Here is a 24,032-nt window from a genome sequence, read left to right on the forward strand (position 1 = left end):
TGGGGGCTCTGGGAGGGTCAGGCAACTGCAGGCCTGAGGGGGAGGTGCCCCGGGGGTCCAGAGCCAGCGGGTCACCCACTAGGAAGTGCTCCTGGGGGGCCTGGTGTGGACTGGAGGGACTTCGGATCTCTCTGGCCTTTCCCAGGGCCTCTCCTAGGGTCCTGCTCAGCACACCTGACCACGGCCAATGTCCTCTAGAGGGGGCAGATCTTCTCCACCCCAGGACCCAGGGTACCCCTCGTGAGGGCCACAGCATCCTCACTGAATGGCCAGTCACCCCAGTCGCTGACCCCTGGCTCTGCCTGAGGACAATGCGTGGAGAGAAGGGGCTCCAGCTTCATGGCCCAGGGCCCCAGGAGTCAAGTAAGATGACTCCCGAGCACTGCCTCTGGGCCTGCCCTCCACCCTTGGATAGCCAGCCCAGCACACTTCTCTCTCTGTCATCAGCTGGACCCCTTTCCCCACCTCCCTCTGTCATCCACCCACGGTATCCTCAACCCCCCTCAGGCCTCTCTCTGACCCAGGCCCCACTTCAATTCAGCATCCGAACAGTGGCCCAGTGGCCTCCTCCCATGGCCACACCCTGGCCCCAGGACCCCCAGCTCGGCTCACTCTGATTCTCCCTCCTGACCACACCTCTCCTCCTGTCTACTCGCCACCACTGTGCCCACTCTCCAACATCCCCCCCAGGAGACCAACCCCTCCTGTCTGCACCCTCTTCCCTTCCCAGCCTGACCCCCAGCCTCCGCGAGGCAGCCATTCTCTTGCCAGTACCCTCAGTTTCCTTGTTCCTTGCCCTCCTGTCTGACACACCTGGCCAAAACCCCAGCCATGGATGGATCCAACTGGTCATCGTCTCCACACCCACCCCCATCTGCTGAGCACCTCCTGCTGCACACAGAGGTGTGCATCAGGCAGGTGTGACTTCATGTCCAGCTACCAAGCCACTAATCTGTGTGTAACTGCAGCCACTCAGTCCTCCGTCCTCCTGCCACAGTGAAAGGAGCACTGACCCTCCCGCCCAAGCCAGTCCTTCCTCCTGTTTCCACAGGGATGGCTACACCCAGCTCTCTTCTCTTATATTTTTAACTCCCCCCTCCACACTGCCCCTCCCCATCAGCCCTCAAGCCAGCTCTATCCCTTAAAAAAGGCATAACGTGAACAAAGCCCTGCCTGAACTTCACACCCCCTTTCCCACCACCACCCTCTTTCATCTCTTCACAGTCAAACTTCTTAGAATTGTCTACACTCCCTGAACCCTCACCTTTCCAGCCGCTTTCTCCACCCTCTTTGCCCCTGAAGCCGCTCCCCACAAGGTCCTGGTGACCTCCTTGTGGATAAATCCAGTGAGTCCGTGGCCATGCTCGGCTCCATCAGTCTGTCAGAAGCACGGCTGATTCCCTCTACTTCCAGAGAAGCCTGTGCATGGAGGCATAATGGGCATGCACATGTATGTGTGTGTGCACGCGTGCACACAGGGCACGTGTGCCTGGGGAGGCATGTGCGCATATACTCGCATGCACACATGTGCATGCAATGGTGCACCTGTCCTGCATCTGTGAATGTGCGATGGAGTATATGTGTGTCTGTGTGTGCATATGTGTGGTGTGTGAGTGTGTGCTTTGTGCATATGTGTACATGTTTAGACGGGCGTGAGCGTGGGTACATGTGGGTTGGTGTGCTGTGTGCACATGCAGGTGTTTGTGTGGCATGCGTGTGTAATCACCCTCTGTTCTGGGCTGTCTGCATGCCTCCTGTCTCGGTGCCCCGGTGCTCTGTCCCAGCTCCTTCCTCCGTTCCCCTCCGGCTGGCCATGCTCTCTCTCTCTCTCTCTCTCTCTCTCTCTCTCTCTCTCTCTCTCTCCCTCCCCCAAGGTGAGCTCCCCCAGCCTCCTGTGGCCTCAGTGACTGTTTCAAGGCTGACAATGCCTGGACCCCCATCTCCAGCCCAGACCTCGCTCCTGAGCCCCAGACCCACATATCCAGCCCACCCTGGGCAGCTCCTCCAGCGCCCTCCAAAATCATCATTCCCCCCACCAAACCTGCTCCTCCTAGTACTGTCGTCCACCTGGAATTCCAAGCTAGAACTGGCATCTTGTCTTCTCCCTCACCCCATGTCCAGCAGGACTCCTTGGGCTCCTCAAGTGTGCACCCCCAGACTCTGTTCAGGCCCATCTGCTTGTCTGCATCCTCAACGCCCGCCCCCAGCATCTCTGGCTTGGATACAGCAGTAGCCTCCTCCCGGGTCCCCACATTCATTTCCTGCTTCCACCATCCCAGCCCCTGTGCGGGTCCCATCAGGGATGCATCACCCTGCATGGAGGCCCCCGGCACCGGCCGGCCTCCCACAGGTGCACTGTCATACCCGACCTCTCACTCAGGGCCTGAGCATACCAAGTGCTCTAACAGATTTGCAAAATGAATGATGAAGCAGGGGACAGAGGGTGAAGAAAGGACAGAAAGACCTAGACCGGGGTCAGGGGCAGGAAACTGGTGAAGCAGGTTAGTGCACCCTGCACAGACCACCTACCTATGTCAGATCCGGTTACCCTGTCACTACCGCCTTTCCTCTTCCTCCTCGTCCTCCTCGTCCTTCTCCTCCTCCTCCTTTTCCTCTTCCAACCGGCCCCGGTCCTTGGAAACGTCACCATACTCATGGTTGCCTTCTATGTCCAAGACCTGCAGGTGCTTCAGCTTCCGGAAGGCACTTTCCACCACAGAGCCCACGGCCAGCTTGTTAAACCTGTGCAGGCCACCCACGTGGGGTCAGCGCCGGGGCCTGACCGCGCCCCACACTGACCCAGCCCAGAAGCGGAGCGGAGGGGACGGGCCCTCCAGGAAGACGCGCGGCAAACACAAAAGGAGGCGGCTCAGGAGCACGGGTGTCACAGGGAGCTCAAGCTGTTCAACGTGGCTGCTGCTGGGGGGTAGGGGTGACCCAGGGCAGCGGAGGGAAGGCCTCCCCCATCTGTGCTCTATGATTTGGGGGGGGCAGACACAGACACCTTCTCTCTGCCTGCCCTTTGGCATTAACCTCTAGGCCTGAGGCTCCTGTGCTGCCAGCCTGGAGTCGCCTTGGTGCCAGGTGTGGAGGGGCACACAGACAAGGCCAGGGCCAAGCTGGGCCAGGGACACACTTAGGTTTGGGAAGGGGGAGGCTGGGCTCTGATCTCAGGCCCCCTCAACTCTCTGCACCTCAGTCTCCTGCAGGAGCCGAGAGGCACAGTTCACACTGCACCCCAATGTCACCCAGCCTGGCCTTCTGGGTCACAAAGCCCCTGGGAGTGCACATACTGCCTTACTCTGATCTGTCTCCTTCTCTCTGACTTGGGGGGTGGGGATGGTGGGAAGAACCACCCTGGCTCTACTGTATGGAAGCTCCTTGGGTAGCTGGGTCCCCTGAATCATTCTAAACCCCCAGAACCCAGCGAGGACCTGAACATCTGCTGTCCTGGATCTGAGGCCCAGGCCCAGCCTGGCCAGCTGTGCGCATGTGGGACACAGTGGTCACCTATGCTCTCTGGGCCTCAGCCTTCCCAGCTGTAAATTGGGAAGATGATTTCTGTGGTCCCTTCCTGCCACAGGAACATCAATAACACCCACATGCTCTGCTTTTTAAATCTTCCAAAGCCCTCTCACAAACCCATGAACCTCACCAGGCCTGGCCAGGAATGTCCCAACCCTTGAGCACTGAGGAAACAGGGGCTCAGTGGGGTTCTGTGATGTACCCAGGGTCACACAGCTGGTCAGCAGGAAAGCTAGCCTTCAAATACTGACCTCTACCTGCAAGTGGTTCCCATGTGCCCTGACTATCCTGCTGGAGCTGGGCCAGTCCCCAGAGGGGCACGTGCAGGGCCCCAGAGGACCTCCTACCTGAGAAAGATCCCTTTGAGGTTGGGTGTGGAGTCAAAGGCATTGGCGGGCACAGTACTAATCTTGTTGTTCTGCAGGTACAGGTACTCGAGCGACTTGGGGAGCCTCTCGGGGATATCCGTGAGCTGATTCCCGGCGATGTCGAGCAGCTGCAGGGGCGACCAGGGGAGCCAAAGCACTTAACAGCATGCCAAGCTCCCACCAACCCCAGAGCCTATCTAAATCTCATAACCCTGTGAGATGGGGTCTATAATTATACCCATTTCCAGATGGGGAAACAGAGGCTTAGAGAGGTTCAGAGATCTATCCCAGGCCATACAGCCTGTACGGGCTGGAAGCCGGTGCGCCTGACTACGAACCCTTGTTCTAATTGATGTACATCCTATTCCGCTCCTTCTGCCTTCCCACAGGAATTCACGGCCAAGATGTCTAGGTGTCAAAGTCTTCCCTCCTTAACACACCTGTCACCACCATCAGACTAAAGACCCCAGAAGGGCAGGGGCTAGGGGTCCTCCAGTCTTTAAATCTCACCTCAGTGGTGTCAGAAGAGGGTGGAGATGGGGCTGCTCATTTGTGGATCTCAGGGCCATGTGGACAGGGGCCAGGGCAAGGGTTCAAAGTCCACAGTGACCCTGGCATGGCAGCCAGGCCCCAGGCTGGTCAGTCTCAGAGTCCCCACAGGCCTAGAGTCCAGGAAGCAGGTGGCCAGGAAAATGGGGTCGTTTTCCCAGGGAGAAGGACACACCTGCAGCAGGCAGGAGACCCGGACATGCCTGGGCCCGACTCACTGCCTGCCCCTCGGGCTGTCAGCACCCTTGCCCCGACACACACCTGTGCAGCCACAGGTGGGCTTCCATCATCTGTAAGCTCCCTCCTCACCCTGACGGGCTGGGGCTCAGGGCCAGGAAACTGGGGGCCATGAATCCAGATGCAAGGTTCAAGGGGGGCACTTGTTTCAGTCACCTGAGGGAGCCTCCTTGTCACCTCCCCTACCCAGCAGGGCTCCCTGCTCCCCACTGGGTTCCTTCCACATGGTTCCAGCACTTCCTCATTCATTCCTCAGTGCCTGCCCATGGGCACTGGGGACATGGAATCCACTGAGACGCTGCCTCTGTGCTCAGGAAGCCAGGCTGGCAGGGGAGATGGACGCAACAATCTGACAATAGCAGCAGTGGAACTGGGCTGTGATAAGGGAGCCTGGGGGAGGGGCCCGATCCAGCCTCGGGTCGAGGGAATAGATGGCAGCCAGCGCAGGTGGGGGTCTGAAGCAACAAGAGCAGCTGCTTGTAGAAAGATCCAACAGTGAGAGGAAGAACCCCCTCCACCAGACACCCCATCCCCGACTGGACTCACCCAGGCAGGCATCTAACATGCCCATCACCAGTGGCTTCCTGGAGGAGGTGACACTTTAGCTGAGTCCTATGTATATTGTAAGCTCTAGGAGGGTAGTGACCCTGGATCTGTTTTATTTCCCTCTGGGTCCTCAGTTCTAGAGCTGTGTCTGCACATGGTGAGGCTCGGTACAGGCTTGTGGAATGAATGAATGAGTAGGTGCCACCAGGGTGGAGAAGGTGCTTCCAGCAGAGGGGACAGTATGAGCAAAGCCCAGTGCACCTGGGAAACTGAGACGCTAGGCTGGGAGCAGGGGCAGACTAGGCCTTGAAGGCTGTGGCAAGGGTGCTGGTCTGGGTTCTAAAGGCAGCGGGGAGACACAGAAGGGTCCTGGGTGGGAGTGTTAGGTGAGCATGTTTTTTTCAAGATACCCTCTGACTGCATGTGCAATCTAGGAGTGGAGAGCTCCTAGGAAGCTGGGGTCCAGGCAAGAAATGGGGAAGGCTTGACTTGGCGGTATGAGCAGTAGGGATGGAGAGAAGTGGAGAGATGGGGAGATGTGATGGTAGAGTTGGCAGGGTTTAGTGACAATGGGCACTGGAGGGCAGACAGCGTGCAAAGGGGGTGTCAGGGCAGCATCCACGTTTTCTGTGGACACCTGGGTGGATGTTGCCCCCTTCAGCGAGTTAGAAAATGCAGCAGAAGGAGCAGGTGTGGAAGAGAGGATAATGGGGTTTGGGCCGCTTAAGAATACCCAAGAGAGACCGGCACAGGTGGTTGGATCCTGGTGTCTGGCACTCGGCCGGGCTGTCTGGGTTGGGAGAGACCCCAGCTGCTCCTGCAGGGCCAGCTGCCAACCCCCAACTCCACCCTCAGGGCTCTGCCCCACCTCCCAGCCTCCCACTCTCAGGGCCTCTCCCCTGTACTCCCCTCAGACATCCCCACTCTGACAGCTCCCCACACAAGCATGTACTATGCACCTATCACAACGAGGGCCCTGGTCCAGCAGGAAACACAACAGACTAAAATGCCCGCCCCTTGTTCTAGCAGGAAGAGCAGACAACAAACAAGCAAACCGATGATCTGTTGTCGGAAGGGATGAGGGTTATGAAGAAAAACAAAGCAGAGAAAGGTGGCAGGCGGTGAAGGAAGACCTCCCAAGGAGCTTATATTTGAGCAGAGCCCTGAGGAAAAGGGAAGAGCAAGGCCTGGGGACATCTGGGAGAGAGGGGCCTGGTAAGGCAGCAGAGCCTCCCAGGTTTCTCTAATGAAGTTCCCTTTCCGCCCCTCATTGGGTCAGCAGGTTTCACTTGTAACCAAGGAGGCTCAGTTCACATGGCCAGATAGCCCTCCTGTCTCAGACTCTGGCCACGGGAGCCACGCCCACTGACCAGTCCCAGAAGCCTCAAGTACACCCCCCTAGACTCTGCAGACTGGTGAGGTCAGCACCCTTCACGGGCCTGCCGTCCTCCCCTGCCCCAAGCCCAGCCTTCTCCAGGCACCTATCCTTTGCCCACAGGTGGGTGAGCTCCACTCTCCCATGCCACCTGAACTGTCCCTGCCCCCAGTCCTCCTGAACAATGCCCAGTGCCCCCCGCACCTGCAGCCATGACCTCCCCTTATCCCCACAGGGCTCCTCAAGCTTGTCTCTGCAGGTGGTGAGTTCTGCCTAGCCATGCCAGCTGAGCTCTGCCCTGCGCTCCTGTACCGCGAGCCCGCCATACCCTGGGTATGGCCCAGACCCCCTACCCTAAGGCCCAGCCTGCCCAGCGGGTACCTCCCTCACGGCCCAACCCTCCTGCCCACCCCTCACCCGGGCCCAGCAGATGGGTGGGCTCAGGGCAGCCAGACCAGTAGCCAGCCCCCACACGGGGACGGCCCTGCCCCCGCCTCGCCCCGCCCCCTCACCTGCAGACCAGCGAGGTCGGCCCAGGCACTGGGGGCCAGGGCCCGGCTGCGCAGCCTGTTGCCCGTGAGGTAGAGCTCCCGCAGCTGGGCCATGCCGGCCAGCGCCCCGCGCGCCAGGGCGGCCAGCTCATTGCGCTTGATCTTCAGCACGTGCACGTTGCGCGGCAGCCCGGGCGGTAGCGTGCGCAGCCGGTTGCCTGACAGGTCCAGGGAGCGCAGCAGGCGCAGCTTGCGGAAGGCATCGCGGTGCACCTTCGGGCTGGTGATGCGGTTGTAGCTGAGGTTGAGCTCCTCCAGGAAGTAGGTGGTGGCAAAGTCGTCGCGGCCGATGCCGGTGATCTGGTTGTGCAGGATCATGAGGGTGCGCACGCGGCGGGGCAGGCCGCTGGGCACGCGCTCCAGCGCGTTGTTGTACAGGTGCACCGTGTGCAGCCGTTTGAGGCCCTGGAAGGCCCGCGGGTGGATGCCCTGAGCGCGCAGCTGGTTGCTGTGCAGCAGCAGGTACTCGAGGCTGCGGATGGGGGTCAGCACGTCTGCGTCCACGCTCCGGATGGCGTTCTTCTCCAGGTGCAGCAGCACCAGGCTGCGCGGCAGCCCAGCCGGGACCCGCGACAGGTTGTTGCTGGACAGATCCAGGTACTCCAGGCTGGAGAGCTTCCTGGAGGGAGGCGGGGGATCAGGCCAGTGGGCAGGAGCCCACATGGCAGTTGTTTCCAACATTATTCCCAAGGGAGGTGGCGGGGGACCTGCCTCTAACTCATCCCAGCTCTGCCGCTAGCTGACTGGGGGACCTCAATCCTGTCCGAGGCTCTCACTGGTTTGATTCAATGATATATTGGTATAGGAAGGATCTAGCATGGTTTCTGACACATAAGAGTTTATTTGAAGACTAATTGTTTAACTAGCGCCTTTTGTCCTTTTAGGCTACCTGGGCCCTAAAAACTGAAAATAGATTTGCCTTCAACAAGAATGTTTGAGTTTCTATTTTGTACGAAGAAGACAGCCTCTGCAAACACTTCCTTGCCTTACTAGAATTTTGGCAGGCCTTACATATCATTATGCTTGGGGACAGAAATGTCAGTAAAGGCAAAAGTCTCAAAGTTCCTTCTCTGTGAAAACTGGCCAGGGGCAGGTGGGCAAGGGCCTGGCCATGTGAGCCCTGGGAAGGGCTTCCTGGGTGCCGAGCTCACACTGAGGGCGCAGGTAGGGGCTCACCAGAAGGTCTCGTTGTCCAGGCCCTTATCAGTCAGGTAGTTGTTCTGCAGGTACAGCTCACGCAGGTTGCTCAGCTCACTGAAGGCCCCTGGTGGGATCTTCTCCAGCTTGTTGTTCTGAGAGGTGGGATGGTAGGGAGGGGAGCATGAGGGACAGCCAAGGGGCAAGGGTAGAGCTTTGGGATGAGGTGTGGAGAGGGGTCTGGCAGAGCCACGGGGAGGGGCCCAGGCCTAAAGTACTCCATGTGGGGCTGACAGCCAGGTGCCCGGGCTTCTGCTTGTTTCTCCTCAGCAGACGCTGTGCCCGCCGGCACGTGCTCAAGGCCCCACAGCCTTACTGCTGTGCCCATGTGGGACTGGGCTCTTCCCCTGCTGTGGGTCCCTGCTCTGGCAGTGCTCCTCCCTGCCCTCTCCCTCCCACCTTGAGGTGCAGCTTGTAGAGGGCAGGTGGCAGGTGCTTGGGCACGTGGCGCAGGAAGTTGCTGGACAGGATGAGGATCTCCACGTTGCTGGAGCCATTGAACATGTTGTCCGGCAGCCCAGCATCTGCCAGCTTGTTGTTGTGCAGGTACACAGACCTAGGGGATGAGGCACAGGTGCTCAGCCACCCAGGCCTCCCAGCCCCGGCACCATCTCACCTGGTGAGGCTCCAGACCTTGCTCAGTTTGGGCCTGGGGCCCAGGGCACCCTCCTCCCATCTCAAGAATCTCAGACCCCACCAAATCCAGTCCCCCCTACATAGCCGAGGGGACCAAGGACCCACCCCACAAGTCAGTGGAAGAAACAGGATTTCCTGACCCCAAGTCCCTGCTCCTCCATATCCTTCAAGGTTCTCAGTTGTTCCCCTAGTGTTGCAGCCCTGGAGTCCCTGCCTGTCGGCTTTACACAGCTGGCTCTGAGTTCTGTGGACTTCCTGAGAACGGTCCTATCCTTATCACCTCTTTGTCCCTAGTGCCCAGCACAGGATCCTGGCTCAGAGGAGGTGACCCCTCATTCATTCAGCAAATACACAATGAGTGCCTCCAGGTGACAAGACTGTTCTAGATCCTAAAGATATAGCAGTGGACAGAACCAACAAGCTCCTGCCCTCATGGAGCCACCATACTACAAGGAGAGAAGATAAGGAACAAGAGAAATCCATAGGCAATATAGTTCATTCTTGCTGTGTGGCCTCTCTTGGGCCTCAGCCTTTTCATCTGTGGGAAGGGGCCATGCACAGCAACTCTGGCTCCTCCAGGGAATGGAGAGAATCGAGGTGACAGATTCAGGGACAGAGTGGCACCGGAGGTTGTCAGCACCTTCCCTCCCCAGCACCACCCTGCGCTGCTCACACACCTGTGCTGGGGGGCCTCACTCCTCCCAAAGCAGCTCTCAGCGAGGGATGGCTCTGCCTGTTGAAAGATGCTCCCTTCCCCCCGGGGGCTGGGGAAGGAGGGAAACACCCTCACTCGGCTCCCCGCAATTCCCCAGACATCACCCTCTGTCCTCGCCTCCTGTACTGATTTCTCCTCATCTTTTAGGGGTCAGTCTTCCAGATCCTGTGCCCCTGCAGCCCTGGGCGTCTGTCACCACAGCCCTGAGCATGGGGCATCATGCCTGCTCTGCACAGCATGCCCCTCCTCCAGGGCCTGTCTGGGCCCCTGGGCCCCACTCAGGGCTGGCAGCCTCTGCCTCAGCTCCTCCCTTTTCTCCAGCCTAAGCCCAGGGCCCCCCTCTGACCTCTGACCTCAAGTTTGGCTTCTGGCCAAAGGTGAGCCCGTAGATCTTGGTGAGATAGTTGGCAGCAAAGTCCACACTGATCAGGGCGTTTGGCAGGAACCGGGGTGCCAAGGTCAGCTGGAAAGGGAAGAGTTGGGTAGAAGGACCAGTGGCAGGTCAGAGGCTGCCGCTGAGTTACACTACCTGCTGCTCATCTGAGCCGCTTCAATTCGTCTCCTCGCTGCAACCAGAGCCATCTTTCTAAAATCCCCAGTAACACAAAATCAGAAACTCTACAGCTCCCCATAGTCCTGAGCTTGGCATTCAAAGCTCTCCAGCCCGTCCCCTGCCCTGCCTGTTCTCCTGGTCTCTCCCCTCATTGCCCCCCGACACTGGCCCTCTGTGCAGCCACAGTGAGCACCCACACTTCCCCAGACCCGGCTCATAGTGTCTACCCTTCATTCATTCAATAGTAGTCCCTGAGTCTGCAATATTTCAGGCACAGTTCCAGGCACTGGACATGTCCTAGGGAACAAGATACAGAGATACCTGCTTCCACCTCCACCACCAAAGCTTAAATCCTAGTAAATAAACAGGAATAAAAGTATCTGAGAGTGATCACTGCTCTGCAGGGAATTCAAACAGACTGATGACAGAGAACAACTGGGTTGGGTGCTTGGAGAACAGGTAACACTTAAGGCATGACAGCACCCTAAATGCTGTCTGCGGGGAGAGCACCTACACAGCAGGGGCAGCAAGCAGAGGCCCTGTGTGTGGGGTCTGCCAGGCCTGGGGGTGAAGCGGAGTGTGAGGGGGCCAGTGGGGAGATAAGAGAAGCAGGCGGGCCCAGACCACACAGATCTGCGGGCCTTGAGGAGACGTGTGGGTTTCTTCCTGGGCCGAGGGTGAAGCCACAGGAGGGTTTTAAGTGGGGAGGGGAGATGGAGAGGTAGAAGTGAGGCACGATTTTGTAAAGCCCCTCTGGCTGCTCTGAGGAGAAGGGGCAGCAAACAGGGAGGCAGGGGCTCCACGTCTGTGTCCCGCTGCGGGATGGCGGTCCTGGGCTGGTGGGTGGGAGGAGCTGAGGGCCTGCAGTGGGACCACACGTGCGTGAGCGAAGCACTCCTGGATTTGTGGCTCTGACCAGTGGTGTTGCAGGTAGTTGGAGATGCCCTTTCCAGAGGTGGGGAGACAATGGGAGGACTGGGGTTTGGGGGCTGTGGCAGGAAGCACCAGTTCTACTTCTATTAAACATCTGGGGGAGATGCTGAGGAGGCAGGTGGACCTTTGAGTCTCAAGTGGGAGTAGGGGAAAGGCTGGAGACCGCCTCTGGACGTGGCCATGATGTAGATGGGTGTTACAGACCAGGGAGGAGAGACAGTCTCCTTGAGAGTTCAGAGAGAGGGGGCCAGGACAGAGCCCTGGGGCAGGCCAAATATCTTGAGGTTGAGTGCCTTTATGCCTTCACTCATGCTGTCCCTTCTACTGTGGTACCCTCCCCCTTGAGGCCTCTGGCTGAAATCCTATTACCCTTCATGGCCCTTCAAATGCCATCCTCTCCAGGAAGCCCTCCAGTGCCCCCTCCGCATGGGGATGAGCTCTCACCCCACTACGCCGATGTAGGTCTCAGCCTCTGCCATTATCTGACCGCTCTGAAGCCCTGGGTCTGGGCCATGTCTGAGCAGCAATAGGAACCCAGCAGCCAGCCCAGAAGAGGCCCTGGTGAAAGTTCCCTGAGCTTAGCCCCCGACACCCTGCCCTGCTGCAGGCCCCTCACCTTGTTATTGGCCAGGTACAGGTAATTGAGGTTGGTCAGATGCTCAAATGCCTCCTCCGGGAGCCCTTCAAAGGACAGGCATCGGTCAGAGCCCTGGATGAAGGAGACGCTACAAGGGAGCACGTGAGCACTGACCGCCCCCGCACCCACCCCACTTGCCAGGACAGGGAGGTACTCCCTGGGGCAGGTGTGGCTCTGACCCCTTCCCAGCCCCTCCCAACAGTCCTGCCCAGCCCCTTTTCCTTCCCCTGGCTCTCAGGGGCCCAAGCTGAGACGAGCAGATGGGAAGTGTCCACTGAGAAATGACTGATCCTTCACCTACTCAGGGCAGCCTGGGTGGGAATGGGCCCCCATAAGGTCAGGCCACAGGGCAGAGGACCTGCCAGGAAGGAGTGCTCCCTGGGGGCAGCCTCAGAAGGGTCCTCTTCATACCCAGCCCCACAGCAGGGCAGGGCAGGGCGGTGGCCTCTGAGCTTCCACCCCACCTGGCCCTCCCCTGCCCCATCTGGCAGATGCAGTGTCAGAACTGGGCTGTCACTGGGAGCCCGGCCAGGCTGGCCCTTCTCCAGTCCTGAAGTCGGCCTCTGACACTCGGTTCTGGGCTCCCAGACCCTCAGATGCTGGGACTCACCCAAGTATCTAACTAGAGGGAACAGTTACATAAACTGTGCAGCATCCCTCCACAGACTACCCTGTGTAAAATAATAGCCACGGAGAGTTTTTAGCAACATGAGATTTGCGGCTGAGCTAATTGCTAAGTGAAACAAAGCAGTTCTAATAGTTATAATATCCATACTATCAGTCCAGCTATGAATTTAAAAACACAAAGAAAAAGGACTGGACTGAATTCTGGTGATGGTTGTACAACATATGAACTTACTAAAACTCATCAAATTGTACCTTTAATTCGGGTAAACCTTATGGTATATAAATTATGCTTTTTCTTAAAATGGAAAGAAATATACCAAAATGTCAATAGTGACTAAACTCCAAGTGGCAGAATTATGAGTGGGTTTTTTCTATTCCATTTTATTTTCTATATTTCCAAATTTTCTACTATAATCAGAAACTATTTTCATCATCAGAAAAATAACTTTTTAAAATTTGAGGACTCTACACTCTTTGATTCTAAAGGCCTTCTGTGAACTGAAGAGTCTGTGACTCTTCAGGCCCTGGAGTCTCAGTTGCTCTGAAGCCGCTCCCCTGATCGGACTCCCGGGTCTCAGAAACACCCAGTGGCGGCTGTTAGGCAACCACAGGGAGCCCCTGCCATGGGGCCCCAATGCCAGCCCAGCCTAGGCCTGCTCTTTCCCATATGCCAGGGTCTGCAGGGCGGGGCTCTCCCCATGGGCACCCAGTTCCCGGACTGGGGTCCTGGTCCCCAGCTCTGGGTGATCCCTCACCTCGGGAAGTCAGGCGGTTGTTCTGGAGGTTCAGAGTCTCCAGCCGATTCAGCCGGGAGAGCTCCCTGGGGTAGATCTTCTCCAGCTGGTTGTTCTGGGGAGTAGGGGGATGGGGGTGGTGAGGAGGCAGCATGAGGGGGTGCCCAGGACTCCTGACCCATTAGAGGCCTGCACCCACCCTCAGCCAGAGTCCCAGGAGCCAGTCCCTCTGTTGGGCACTTCCCTTGGAATTCTGCCCCGTGGTGGACAAACCCTGGGGACTGGCTCTGAAGCAGGCCCAGACGTGGGCATTGCAGGCTCAGCGGTAACCACAACAGAGGTGTGGGTCCCCCTTCTAGGAGCACCGCGCACACGCACACGGGCATCCATAGGCAGTTCAAACTTGGAATGTGGTCTACCCTCCCCACCTGCTCCCTGCATGTTCCCACTTAGTGACAGGTGTCCCAGCCCATTCTCCCCTCCCCCAAGCCAGAAACCACTTTTAGTTCCCTTTCTATGCCCTGTAGACCCCACTTCCCTTGGGATGCTTTAAAACCTGGGTCAGGTACCACCTCCTCCAGAAGCCTTCCTGGGTTGGACCAGGGGGCTGGGTTAGGAGCTGCCGTGGCCTCACAGCACTAGTCCTTCTATCTCTATTTGTTATCTCTACCTGTTTAGGTCTCTGCCTCCCTCACAGACTGTGAGAGCCTCAAGGGCAGGGCATGTCCGAGACCTCCCTACATGCCCAGCACCCCACATAGGAGCAGAGGCATACAGCAGGTACACAGGAGCTATTTGATGAATGAAGCAACAATAAGTGCTGCCCTCAGCTCGTCCCTTTCCCTCACAGGCTACCCCGGTCTTGGGCTCCCACCACTGGCCAGCCCAGACCCCACAGGGATACGTGACCGTGGGCCGGTCACTTTCCTTCACTGGGCCTGGTCTCCTCTGGAAATGGGTGTGACAGACCCTCCCTCTCCCACAGGGCTGCTGGGCCGCACGAGGGTGTCATGGGCGCACCAGCACTCCCAGAGTCCCCGTCTGGAATGCCGTGTCCCACTTCTTGAGGTTCTAAAATCTAGCCTGTGCCTCAGCTGGGGAGAGCACTCTGTCCCCTGAGCCCCCAGGGCGCCCCGGGGGGGTCTGCTTTGCTCTCACTTTCCTGGCCTGTAATGGAGTCTGAGGTGCCCTGTCTGTCCAGAGGGTCAGCTGCCGGACAGGTCTGTGTCTGTTCTCAGGGCCTGACTCTGCTGACAGGGCCTCAGCCCAGACTCCTCCCGTGAGACAAAGCAGGTCATGAGGTCACTGTGCTCTGTGCCTGGGACACGGGCCGGGTGGGGTTGGGGGCATGCCCCGTGGTGGAGCCAGCCTCCTCGAGTCTGACCTGCCCTGCGTCTGGGGGATGGGGAGACCCGGGCAAGAGCCGGGGCTGCGGCGGCGCGGGTGGTTCTGGGGCGGGAGTCACCGCGTGGGGGGCGGGCCCTGGTGACCGCTGGCGCCGCGCCGGCCTCACCTGCAGGGACAGGTGGTTGGTGTGCTCAGGCAGGTCCCCTGGGAACTCGCGCAGGTCGATGCCACCGCAGTCCACGACCCCCTCCTGGGAGCAGGCACAGTCTCGGGGGCAGTCGATGGTGGGCGGGCCGCGCCCCGGCTCCTCAGGGCTCAGGACCAGCACCGGCTCCTCCTCCACGAATTCATTCTCTTCAGGGCTCAGGCTGTGGGCTCCACTTCGGCCAGACACCGGGGCCCTCACGGCGAGCCCCAGTCCCAGCTGCAGCTGCAGCGGCAACAGCAGCAGGAGCAGCAGCGGCCTGCTCCGGGCCATGGTGCCTGCAGGAGGGGTCAAGTCAGACCCACCTGGGCGCCAGGGCTGACTTAACCTGTCAGGTAGAGCAGGCAGGGGGCCAGGGCCCACGAAAGTCATAATGGGGCCCTCCAGGCCACAAGGCAGAGCCCACTCTGGACCCTGTCCTCAGCATGCATCTGACCTGCTGGCTGCTGCCCTCCCCTTCCACCCACCCCCTCAGGGCTGCCCTCTGGAGGGGTCGGGGTGAAGTGAAGCCCTGTCCTTAGGCAGGTCTGCAAAGCCTCCCACAACCCTCACCGGGCCTGGCCTCAAGGAATCTGTACCCCCATTTCACAGAAAGGAAAGCTGAGGCCCAGGAAGAACTGTGACTTGCAGGGCTTGGCCTGGACTTTGCTGAGCTCTCGCTGCCCTGGCACAGGCAGTGCTGAGGCCCTGTCCCTCCTCCAGCAGCCACAGGCCATGGTGGGCCAGCACCAGCAGGGTGTGTCCCAGCTCCTCAGCTTGCCATTCTAGGATCTTCAGGACGTGGCCCTACCTCTCTTCCAATTCCCCCCCTCACCTGCCCCGCTTACACAGGTCTGTTTAGTATAGTAGCTCCTCCCTCCAGGCCTTTGCATGTGCTTTCCTTCTGCCTAGAACACCCTCCCCCTCCCCTGCGCAATCAGCAACTTCTCCAAGAACCAACTCCAGTGTTAGATCCCCTGAGATAACTCTGAGATGTCCCAGGGCTCTGCATCACTTTGCTGCCCCAGGGCTTTGCATGAGTTCGGTTGGGTTTTGAGTATGTGATGTTGTCTTTCTCCCACACAGGGCTGTGAGCCACTCTCTGTCTCTGTGTGCCAGGCACAGAGTAGTCATTAGTGAATGGAGCTGCTGCTGCCCCCAGAGCCCCCCAAGTCCTGTTCCTGCTTACACCCTCAGCTGCCCTCACCAGGGCCAGCTTTGCTCACGTGACCACTGCCACCTGCAAGAGACCACTCCCCAGCATGTTCCCTTGGGACAGCAGGGAGAGGGGGTATAGGGATGGCCTCAGGCCATTGAGGAAGATGCTGGGGTTTCATCCTCCAGGCAGCCATGGGCGTGGCTTGGCTCTGGGCTGGTCCCTGGAGCTCTCTTTACAGGGACTCACTTAGAAAACATGTCTGGGGTGTGGTAAGTTGTAACAGGTGGTAGCTCAGGTACACTGACTCTGGAGTCATACACACCCCAGTTCAAGTCCCCCTCTATCACTTAGTGGCTCTGACCTTGCTGAGCCTCAGTTTCCTCATCTTACAATGCAGATAATATATCTAACCTCAGAGCTCCAGGGAGGAGTCAGCAAGATAGCAGATGCAAAGCACCTAGCACCCATTAGGTGATGAGGCGCTGCTATCACTGCTGCAGTGATTATGAATGCAGGTACAAGACAATCGTCCAGGCCTGGGGGCACCTGCCGCTGTCTGAGCCTCTCTCCCCACCATTACAGCAGGGATCACAACCCAGAGTGGTTAGAAGGGTCTGACGAGATGCTGGGCCTGGGAGGGTTGGGCACACTGGGAGCTTGATGATGACACTGATGTCTGGTTAAGAAAGCAGGCTCTGGAGCCAGAGAGCCGGGGCTTCGAGCTCGGCTCTGGCTCTTATCAGCCGTGTGACTTTGGGCAAGTTTTGCCACCCTCTAAACCTCACCTTCCTCACCCGTCCATTGGGTGGCCACAGAGCTGTCCTACTGGGGATACTGGGAGAGTCAGTGGGATGCACGTACTGCACACAGTAAGTGCTCAATAAATGTTAGCTCTCTGCTAATTAGCTCTACCACTAATATCTGATCCATGGGCACTGTTCACATCCCAACCACACCACTCTCCGCCTCAGAACCCCCTGCTTCTTCCCTATCCCGTGTAGCTCCTGATTGTGCTTTTCCGGTCCAGTCCCAGGCCCACCTCCTCCCAGATGTGGCCCTCCTCCTCCTAGCCTCCTGTGAATTCCTGCTGCCCTGTGACTGCTGTGGTATTTCAGATACTGCTTTGCCTTACTCGTTGGCTCAGCCAGCTCTCGAAGTTGAGGCCCCATCTGCCCCCAGCCCTGTGCTGGGCATGGAAGATACAGGTAAAGTACACAAGGCCCCTGCCCTTTGTTGTCAGGAGGCAGCAGACCCCAGTACAATAACCACTGCCCACCAGACTGGATGAGCCCTGTAAAAGGGGCCCCAAGGTGCACAAGGCCTCAGAAAGAAAGCTGTGAGGAGAGAGAAGAGGGCTGGCAGCCTGGATTGCTTGACCCTATAGGTAGGTCCAGAAGGCCTAAGCAGACTTGGGCCCCAGCCACTGGCCCAGCAGAACACCAGGGAGCCCAGCACACACACCTCCCAGGCTCCATCGGCAGCAGTGAGCGATGCATGCTGCAGCCTGGCCCTGCCTGCCCTACTACACCCCTGCTGTTCCGTGCCCTGACCAAATGGGCAATAAATCCTTGGCCAGTCTACAGACCATCATTCCCAGGGCACGTTATAACCCCCCAGCTAGGTCAACAGCCTTCAGTCCCTGGCGCCACCAGCATTACACCAGAGTCTCCCCACCCTGCCTGCCTGCCTGCCTGACCCCACTGCAGATCCAGACTCTGGGAGGCGGAGTATGGGCGCAGGCCCAGGCCCCAGATTCAATCAGGGCAGGAGGCCAAGGAGAAGGATCCTCCCCACGTACCCTGTACACTCACCTTCAGTTTCATATCTGTAAAGATCTCTAAACTGTATCTGTAAAAATATTTAATTTATATTAACATCATGAACCATATTGAAAATGTTATCCTCACCACTTTATAGATGAGGAGCTGAGGCCCAGTGGGATTGGCCAATGTAACACAGCTGTTAAGTGGCAAGGCTGAGCTCCCAGCCTGAGTCTTAACCACAAAGCTGTGAGGCCCTTCCCTGGGCCAAGCACAGCTGGGCACCAAGGACCCAGACAGACGACTCAGGTATGTCTGCTATCCTTAAAAAGCTCACACCTGCACTGTCGGATGTGGTGGCCACATGTGGCTACTGAGCACTTGAAATGTGGCTACTCTAAATTGAGAGGTGCTATAAGTATAAAATGTAGTGTACATGGATTTCACACACTTAGTACAAATAAAAGTAAAATATCTCATTAATAATGGTATCTTATAAAATATCTCATTTATTTTTATAGTGATTACATGATAATATTTTGGATATTTTGAGTTAAATCATTAAAGTTTTGCCTGTTTCATTTTACTTTTTTAACGTGGCTTCTAGAAAATTTTACATTACACACTTGTGGCTTGCATTTGTGGTTCACATTATATTTCTAATGGTCAGCGGTGGTCTAGACATTATGTGTAAATTAAGTATTATAATCCCAGTGTCATCAAAGGTGTGATAGAGGGAATCTAGCATCCATAGGGACCCAGAGAAGGCCTAGGTGTGCCCGAGGCCTAAGTCTGCCCAATGCCAAGAAGACTTCCAAGAAAAAGTGATGCTTTATTTAGCCACGAAGGATGAATATCAGGCAAAAGGAAAAGGGTGATATAAGCAAGGGGGTCAGCATGTGCAAAGGCCCTGGGGCAAGAGAGCCCATGTTACCTCTACAAAGCTCACTAGAGTGTCTGGTGTGGTGTGGGGACTGGGAGAGATGCAAGTGGGCAGCGGCCACAGTCCAAGCCAAGAAAGAACTTGAAAGCCAGGCTAGGAAGACTGACCCTTATCTTAGGAGATATGAGGAGCCATTGAAGAGCTGGAGTGTGGCATAGGCAGGTTTACGGAGGGACCAGTGGGGAGCTCTCAGAGGCTGTGCTGTGGTGCAGGCAAGGGATAATAAGCCTGGTCTGGGCAGAGGGAGGTGCTGGGCTGCAGGGATGGAGAGAAGGAGGTGGATTCAAGGGAGAGGGAGGAAGAACAGACAGGGCTTGGAGAGTGGTGGCCCCATTGCCACGTCCCCCTCCTCCTAGCTTGGCCAGTCACCCTCAGGATATTGGGATCCTGGGCAACTCCAGCTCCATCACCTAGTTTACTGTGTGACTTTGGCGACATCACTGACCCACCTGAGTCTCAATTTTTTTTGTTTCTCCAAGAATGTGGAGAAAGATAAGCCCCCAAAGCCCCTTCTTTGTGCCTAGCCATGTTGGAGCTGGGTGTGGAAGAACAGAGGAGAGAGCCTTCCTAGTCTCTGGAAGTCTGCAGAGTGAGGAATCCCCCTGGTGAGCAACAGCAAGTGCTGGGCGAGAAGGGCAGATCAGTCTGTGGTGAGTTGCTCCAATCCTGACTGCTGTGTGAGCCTGGACAAGTCACTTCACTGCTCTGAGCCTCTGTTAACTAGTCTAGGCAATGGAGATGAGAGCTCCTCATGAGGTGTAAATGAAATGACGTGCCCAGCTGATGCTGGCACCCAGCAAGTGCAACATACTTGGGGTTACTGTTACTGAGGAAGTACCTGGGACCCGCTGTCACCCACCCACCCACTCACCCCAGGGAGCCAAACCTTAAGGTCCTGAACTGCTTAAGTGGGGGATTAAGGCAGGACTAGAAGAAGAAAGGGGAAGGGAGATCCAAATCAGGAGGTAGATCCTCAAACCCCAGCACCACCTTCCTTCTCCACTCAAATTTAGTGAAGATTTGCTGACCACCTGCTCTGTGCTGGGCCCTGAACAGCTGTTTCTTATTGACTATAACAGAAATCCCAAGACTAAGAGTTAGTTTTCCTATTTTGCAGATGAGGAAACTAAAGCACAAAGAGGCTCCCACCGCTGCCCATCCCCAGCAAGCTCCTACTCAAACGCTCCTGCCCTGGGAAGCTGCTCCTGCCCTGGGAAGCTGCTCCTGCCCCCTTGGCGGGGTTAGGGAGTTCCTTGATGCTCCCACAGCACCCTTCAGGGCTCAGCTGAGCCTTCACTGACTCCCCAGGCAAGGAGCAGGTGCTCAGGAAATGTTTGCTGAATGAAGGAATGTATTTGTGGAAGGCAGAGTTGGAAAGAGCTACAGCATTATTATCTGGTCTGATTCCCTCAGTTTACTGATTAGTATTTTAAAGGCAAGGCCAGGATTAGAATTTGTGTCTTCTGACTCCTGCTCAGAGCCTTGAGCTGGTCTTGAAGACTGAGGAGGAGTTCTCCAGGTGGAAAAAGGGGAGGAAAGGCACTCAGGGCAGAGGACAAGGCATGAGCAAAGGCACAGTATGGGGAGGGCAAAGAGGGAGGTATGTTTAAGGAAGGGTAACAGGGAAGGGATGTCCAAGTCTACAAGGGCATCAGGCACTCTGCTAACGGGTTGATGATAGGGAGCTATCAAGGGTTCTAAGCTCTTATGGTTGGAGCTCTTACGTAGGACTCTACCAGGCCTAAAGGTGCCACCATTAGTCACCCCTGTCCCAAGATTCAGTTAGAAGGGACAAAGTATGCTCCCACAAGATTTCATGAAAGCATTCATGTGAATCTGACATTTCTTAACTTGCACTCTAGTTTAGAATCGGCTGGGCCCGGGGCCCTAAAAGGGGACACGACCACCCAGGAGCTCCCGTGGTGCCTTGTGTAGCTGAGTCGACCACAGCTTCACCTTCCCCAGCCAGCCCGAAGTCGTAGGGCAGACGCTCAGTTTGCGTGACCCTCCGTCGTTCCGTGATGCCCCGCAAGCGCAGGGTGCGTATCCTTCTGCACCTCCCGGACCGGATCGGGAAGGTCAGTGCCGCACGCATGCACGCTTGTGTCTGCTCCTCTCCTGAAGTTCAGGCTGCAGCTGCCTCCCACCCCCAGCCTCGGCCCCAGCCCCGGGGGCCGCCAGGAGCTCGCCGACGCCCCCTCTTCCACCTGACGGCGCATCAGGTATTCTAACGCCACGATCTTATCCTCAGCCCAGGCCAGCCTGGCGGTTCAAAGACCTTCAGGCTGGGGGCTTTGGCCGCTTTCGCCGGCGAGCGCCGGCCTCGCCCCCCACCCCGCGCTCCGCGGCCACCCCCCTGCCCCCTCCTCAGTCCTGCTGTCCAGCGGGGAGGCAGCCGGATAGACAGACAGACTGACACCAGGCCCCCAGCTGAGAGCTCTGGCTCAGCGATTGCGCGGCGCGGGGCCGGGGAGCCAAGCCAGGAGAAGGTCGGGAGGGGGACGCACGGGCTGTCCGCGCGCCCTGGGGGCAGATCTCTGTCCCTCTATAGGCCTCAGTTTCTCTGTCTGTAAAGAGGTCGAAGGGTGGGCTACCTGGGATGAGCTGACGTGCAAAGACACGGGCATACTCAGCGCCCAGGCTCTAAGTACAGGGGTCCTCGACCCTCCCCGGTTCCACCTGCCCCCCACATTCCCTGTTGCCTGCCCGTGTCCTTCCACTCCACCCCCCACCCCATCCGCCCTCAGATTCTTTCCAGATGTGCGCAGCGGGAGGGGCCGGGGCTGGGACCAGCCTCTGGCCGGAGAGGAGAACAGGCCCCTGCGGGTGGGGATCGCGGGGGGTCGCGCCCCCGAGGGAGAGCTCTCCGGCCGCGCCCTCCGTGTAGGGCTCCGACCGAGGGGGCGAGATGCGCGGCCCCGCCGGGCCAGCTGCTGGAGCCATCGCACCAGGCGGGAAGTCCGAGTCCGCTGCCCAGCTCGGCCCGGCCCTCGGCCCACCCGGCCGCCCGAGCCTGGTACCTGCTGCGCCCCCGCGCCGCGCCGCGCCCCGCCGGCCGACCGCGCTCTCCCGAGTCTCGGCTGCGCTCCGCTGGCGCGGGCTCCTTCCATTCAAGTCCAGCCGTGCGCTCTGCGACGCAAGTTTTGTTGTGGGTTTTCTCCTCCCCGCCTCTCCCCCGCCCCCCACCCGCCCCGCGCGCATCTGCTGGACGCCGGCCTCCTCGGGACACAGGCGTAGGGTCCCCGCAGGCGGGGGCAAGGGAGGGCCCGCTTCTCCCCGCGTTGGACTGGGCCGAGCCGCACTTCCCAGGGAGGCAGTGCCGCCGCACGGACCCCTCACCCGCTCTCCGCCCTGGCGGGGCCGCCGTACTCCCCCCGTCCCCCCGCCCCCGCTCCAGGAGACTGGGAAGGCGGGGTGTCTAGCCCGCAACGCTTCCTAGTTCCCAGCCTTCCCAAGTGGAACTGGACCCCCTCTAGGCCCCAGCACCTGAAAGGAGGGCTGGAGAGAGGGCCCCTTCCACCAAGTGCCTCTTAGCTCTTCCTTCCTCACGACAGAGGATTCTGCAACCGCTCCAGGCGCGAGTACCTTTCCATTCACTCTCCCACCCGGGGGTCCTGGGCCGTGGCTAACGGGGCCTCCAGCCAAGACCCTGCTGGGCCCCTTCCCGGAAAATTCCCCCCACGTCCACCTCGGCCCTGGGCCCACAGCCTGCTGAGCCTTGAAGGACGATAAATTGCGCTGGGAGTAGGGTGCATGCGGATCCCAGTCGCAGGAAGACTAGGGGGGTGACCCGTGAGCCCTCGTGGCACCATACTGCTCCCAGGAGCTGAAAACGTTTCCAAGTCAAGGAGCATTAACTACTAGCAGCTGAAGCAACACTGTTTGGCGCCAGGGTCTTTGGTGGTAGAACGCGGTCAGGCTGGGTTTAGGTGGTACTTGGCACCTCCACGGCCTAACAAGGCTCTCCCCCATACCTGCTCTGGCCTGTGGACAGAGCACCCCCAGCTACCTTACGTGGCTGCCCTCCTGCTGGAGAGGGAAAAGGATAAATGACTGAAACTTGGGACTACTCGCTCAACTTAAATTGCCAGGGCCCTGAATGAATGAACAGCTGGTGTAAAGGCTCCAGACCTTTCACTGCTTCTGCTACCGGATCCTGATTGTACCACATGCATTACTCTCTAATCTTCACAACCCTGTAAGAGAAGAACTGCTGTTGCCTCCGTTCACAGGTAAGGAGACAGCCTTAGAAAGGATAAGTGACTGGGTAAAATGACCAAGTGTACTCTTCCCCACAGTCCAAGTTCTTTCCATGATGGAGACAGGCACGTAACTTGAGCAGCCAAGTGCCGAGCCTGGATTTGAACCCTGGACTGTCTGTTTCCATTACATCAGTAACTCAAGAACTCAAGAAGGGGAAAGGGAAATATTTTGCCTTCTTTGGCCTCAGATTCCAGCTTAAATTTATGAGAGTTGGTATGATTCACAGGATTGGACAGGAGCCAACACAGAGATGCATCTCATGTCTTCTCCTCAATTCTCCTTGAGCCTAGATTCAAGTGGAGCTAGAAGAGCACGATTCTACTGGTTTGAATACCCATGAACTAAAGACAACCTTCTAGAAGGACAATGAGAACCAGCACATACTGAGTGCCTACTAAGTGCCTACTACGTTAAATCCTTGAAGATCTTAATCATCCCAACCCTGTGGGGAAGGTATTCTCCAGCCACAGGGCACACCACTTCCCCCTGCCTGTCCCACCCCCTCCCCTCAGAGAAATAGGCTCTTCTGTGGAATGCCAAGCCAGGGCCCACACATGCTCTGTGGCTGCCCGGTGCTGTAGGCACAAGCTAAATTCACCTGGCTGAAGTCTTATATGCAGAAATCACTTTGAGTGTCTCTGGTGGGAAATGGAGACAATCCTGGTGCTCTCGAAGCAGATCCTCTAACTTTGACATGGGCTGTCAAGACAGAGTAGAGTTTGAAATTTCGGTTTCCTGAATCTGCTTGTGCTGCTTTGGTGCCTTCATACTGCCCCTCAGTTTCAGCTCCTGTCTAATATTACTGTAGTGCATGGTGTCAAGTACAGGCTTTGGACTTAGATTTGGGTTCAAATCCCAGCCCGGTTCAAATGTAGATAAATATTACCTACACCTCACAGAATGTCTAAATTAAATGAGAAGGTGGAAGTACAGGACTCTGCACAGCACCTGGCACATGGTCAGTGCTCAATAAATGGCAGCTGCTATTACTACAAAACTATCACCGAGATCTGACTGAACGTTCACGGAACATTATTAAAGCAGAAATGACAAGTGACAAGAATTAAACATAAACCTTTGCATTGCCCCGCGTAAGTGCCTTCTATTTCAAAACAATATGAAGCAAGAAAACTCAAAAGAGGGTAGGAGTAAAGACATATACATGGACGGAAAGAACTAGGAGTGAGGGACAG

At 57.5% G+C, this 24,032-nt stretch overlaps 1 protein-coding gene across 3 annotated transcripts in view; it reads right to left on the reverse strand.

Annotated features, from left to right (window-relative positions):
* The window catches only part of PODN (podocan), a 49,115-nt gene extending 27,413 nt beyond the window's left edge, over window positions 1-21,702 (reverse strand). For all 3 annotated transcript variants that reach the window (XM_061186579.1, XM_061186580.1, XM_061186578.1), the window contains exons 1-10: window positions 21,597-21,702; window positions 14,697-15,013; window positions 13,205-13,298; window positions 11,802-11,866; window positions 10,053-10,162; window positions 8,748-8,904; window positions 8,328-8,443; window positions 7,113-7,770; window positions 3,873-4,021; window positions 2,530-2,742 (exon numbers count right to left, since the gene is read on the reverse strand). In XM_061186579.1, coding sequence (XP_061042562.1) covers window positions 2,556-2,742; window positions 3,873-4,021; window positions 7,113-7,770; window positions 8,328-8,443; window positions 8,748-8,904; window positions 10,053-10,162; window positions 11,802-11,866; window positions 13,205-13,298; window positions 14,697-15,008 — 1,848 coding nt within the window. In that variant the 5' untranslated portion in view covers window positions 15,009-15,013; window positions 21,597-21,702 and the 3' untranslated portion in view covers window positions 2,530-2,555. The remainder of the gene's footprint in view (window positions 1-2,529; window positions 2,743-3,872; window positions 4,022-7,112; window positions 7,771-8,327; window positions 8,444-8,747; window positions 8,905-10,052; window positions 10,163-11,801; window positions 11,867-13,204; window positions 13,299-14,696; window positions 15,014-21,596) is intronic.
* Between the last annotated feature and the right edge of the window lie 2,330 nt (window positions 21,703-24,032).

This window comes from Eubalaena glacialis, chromosome 3, assembly GCF_028564815.1.
Source record: "Eubalaena glacialis isolate mEubGla1 chromosome 3, mEubGla1.1.hap2.+ XY, whole genome shotgun sequence".
Lineage (NCBI taxonomy): Eukaryota > Metazoa > Chordata > Mammalia > Artiodactyla > Balaenidae > Eubalaena > Eubalaena glacialis.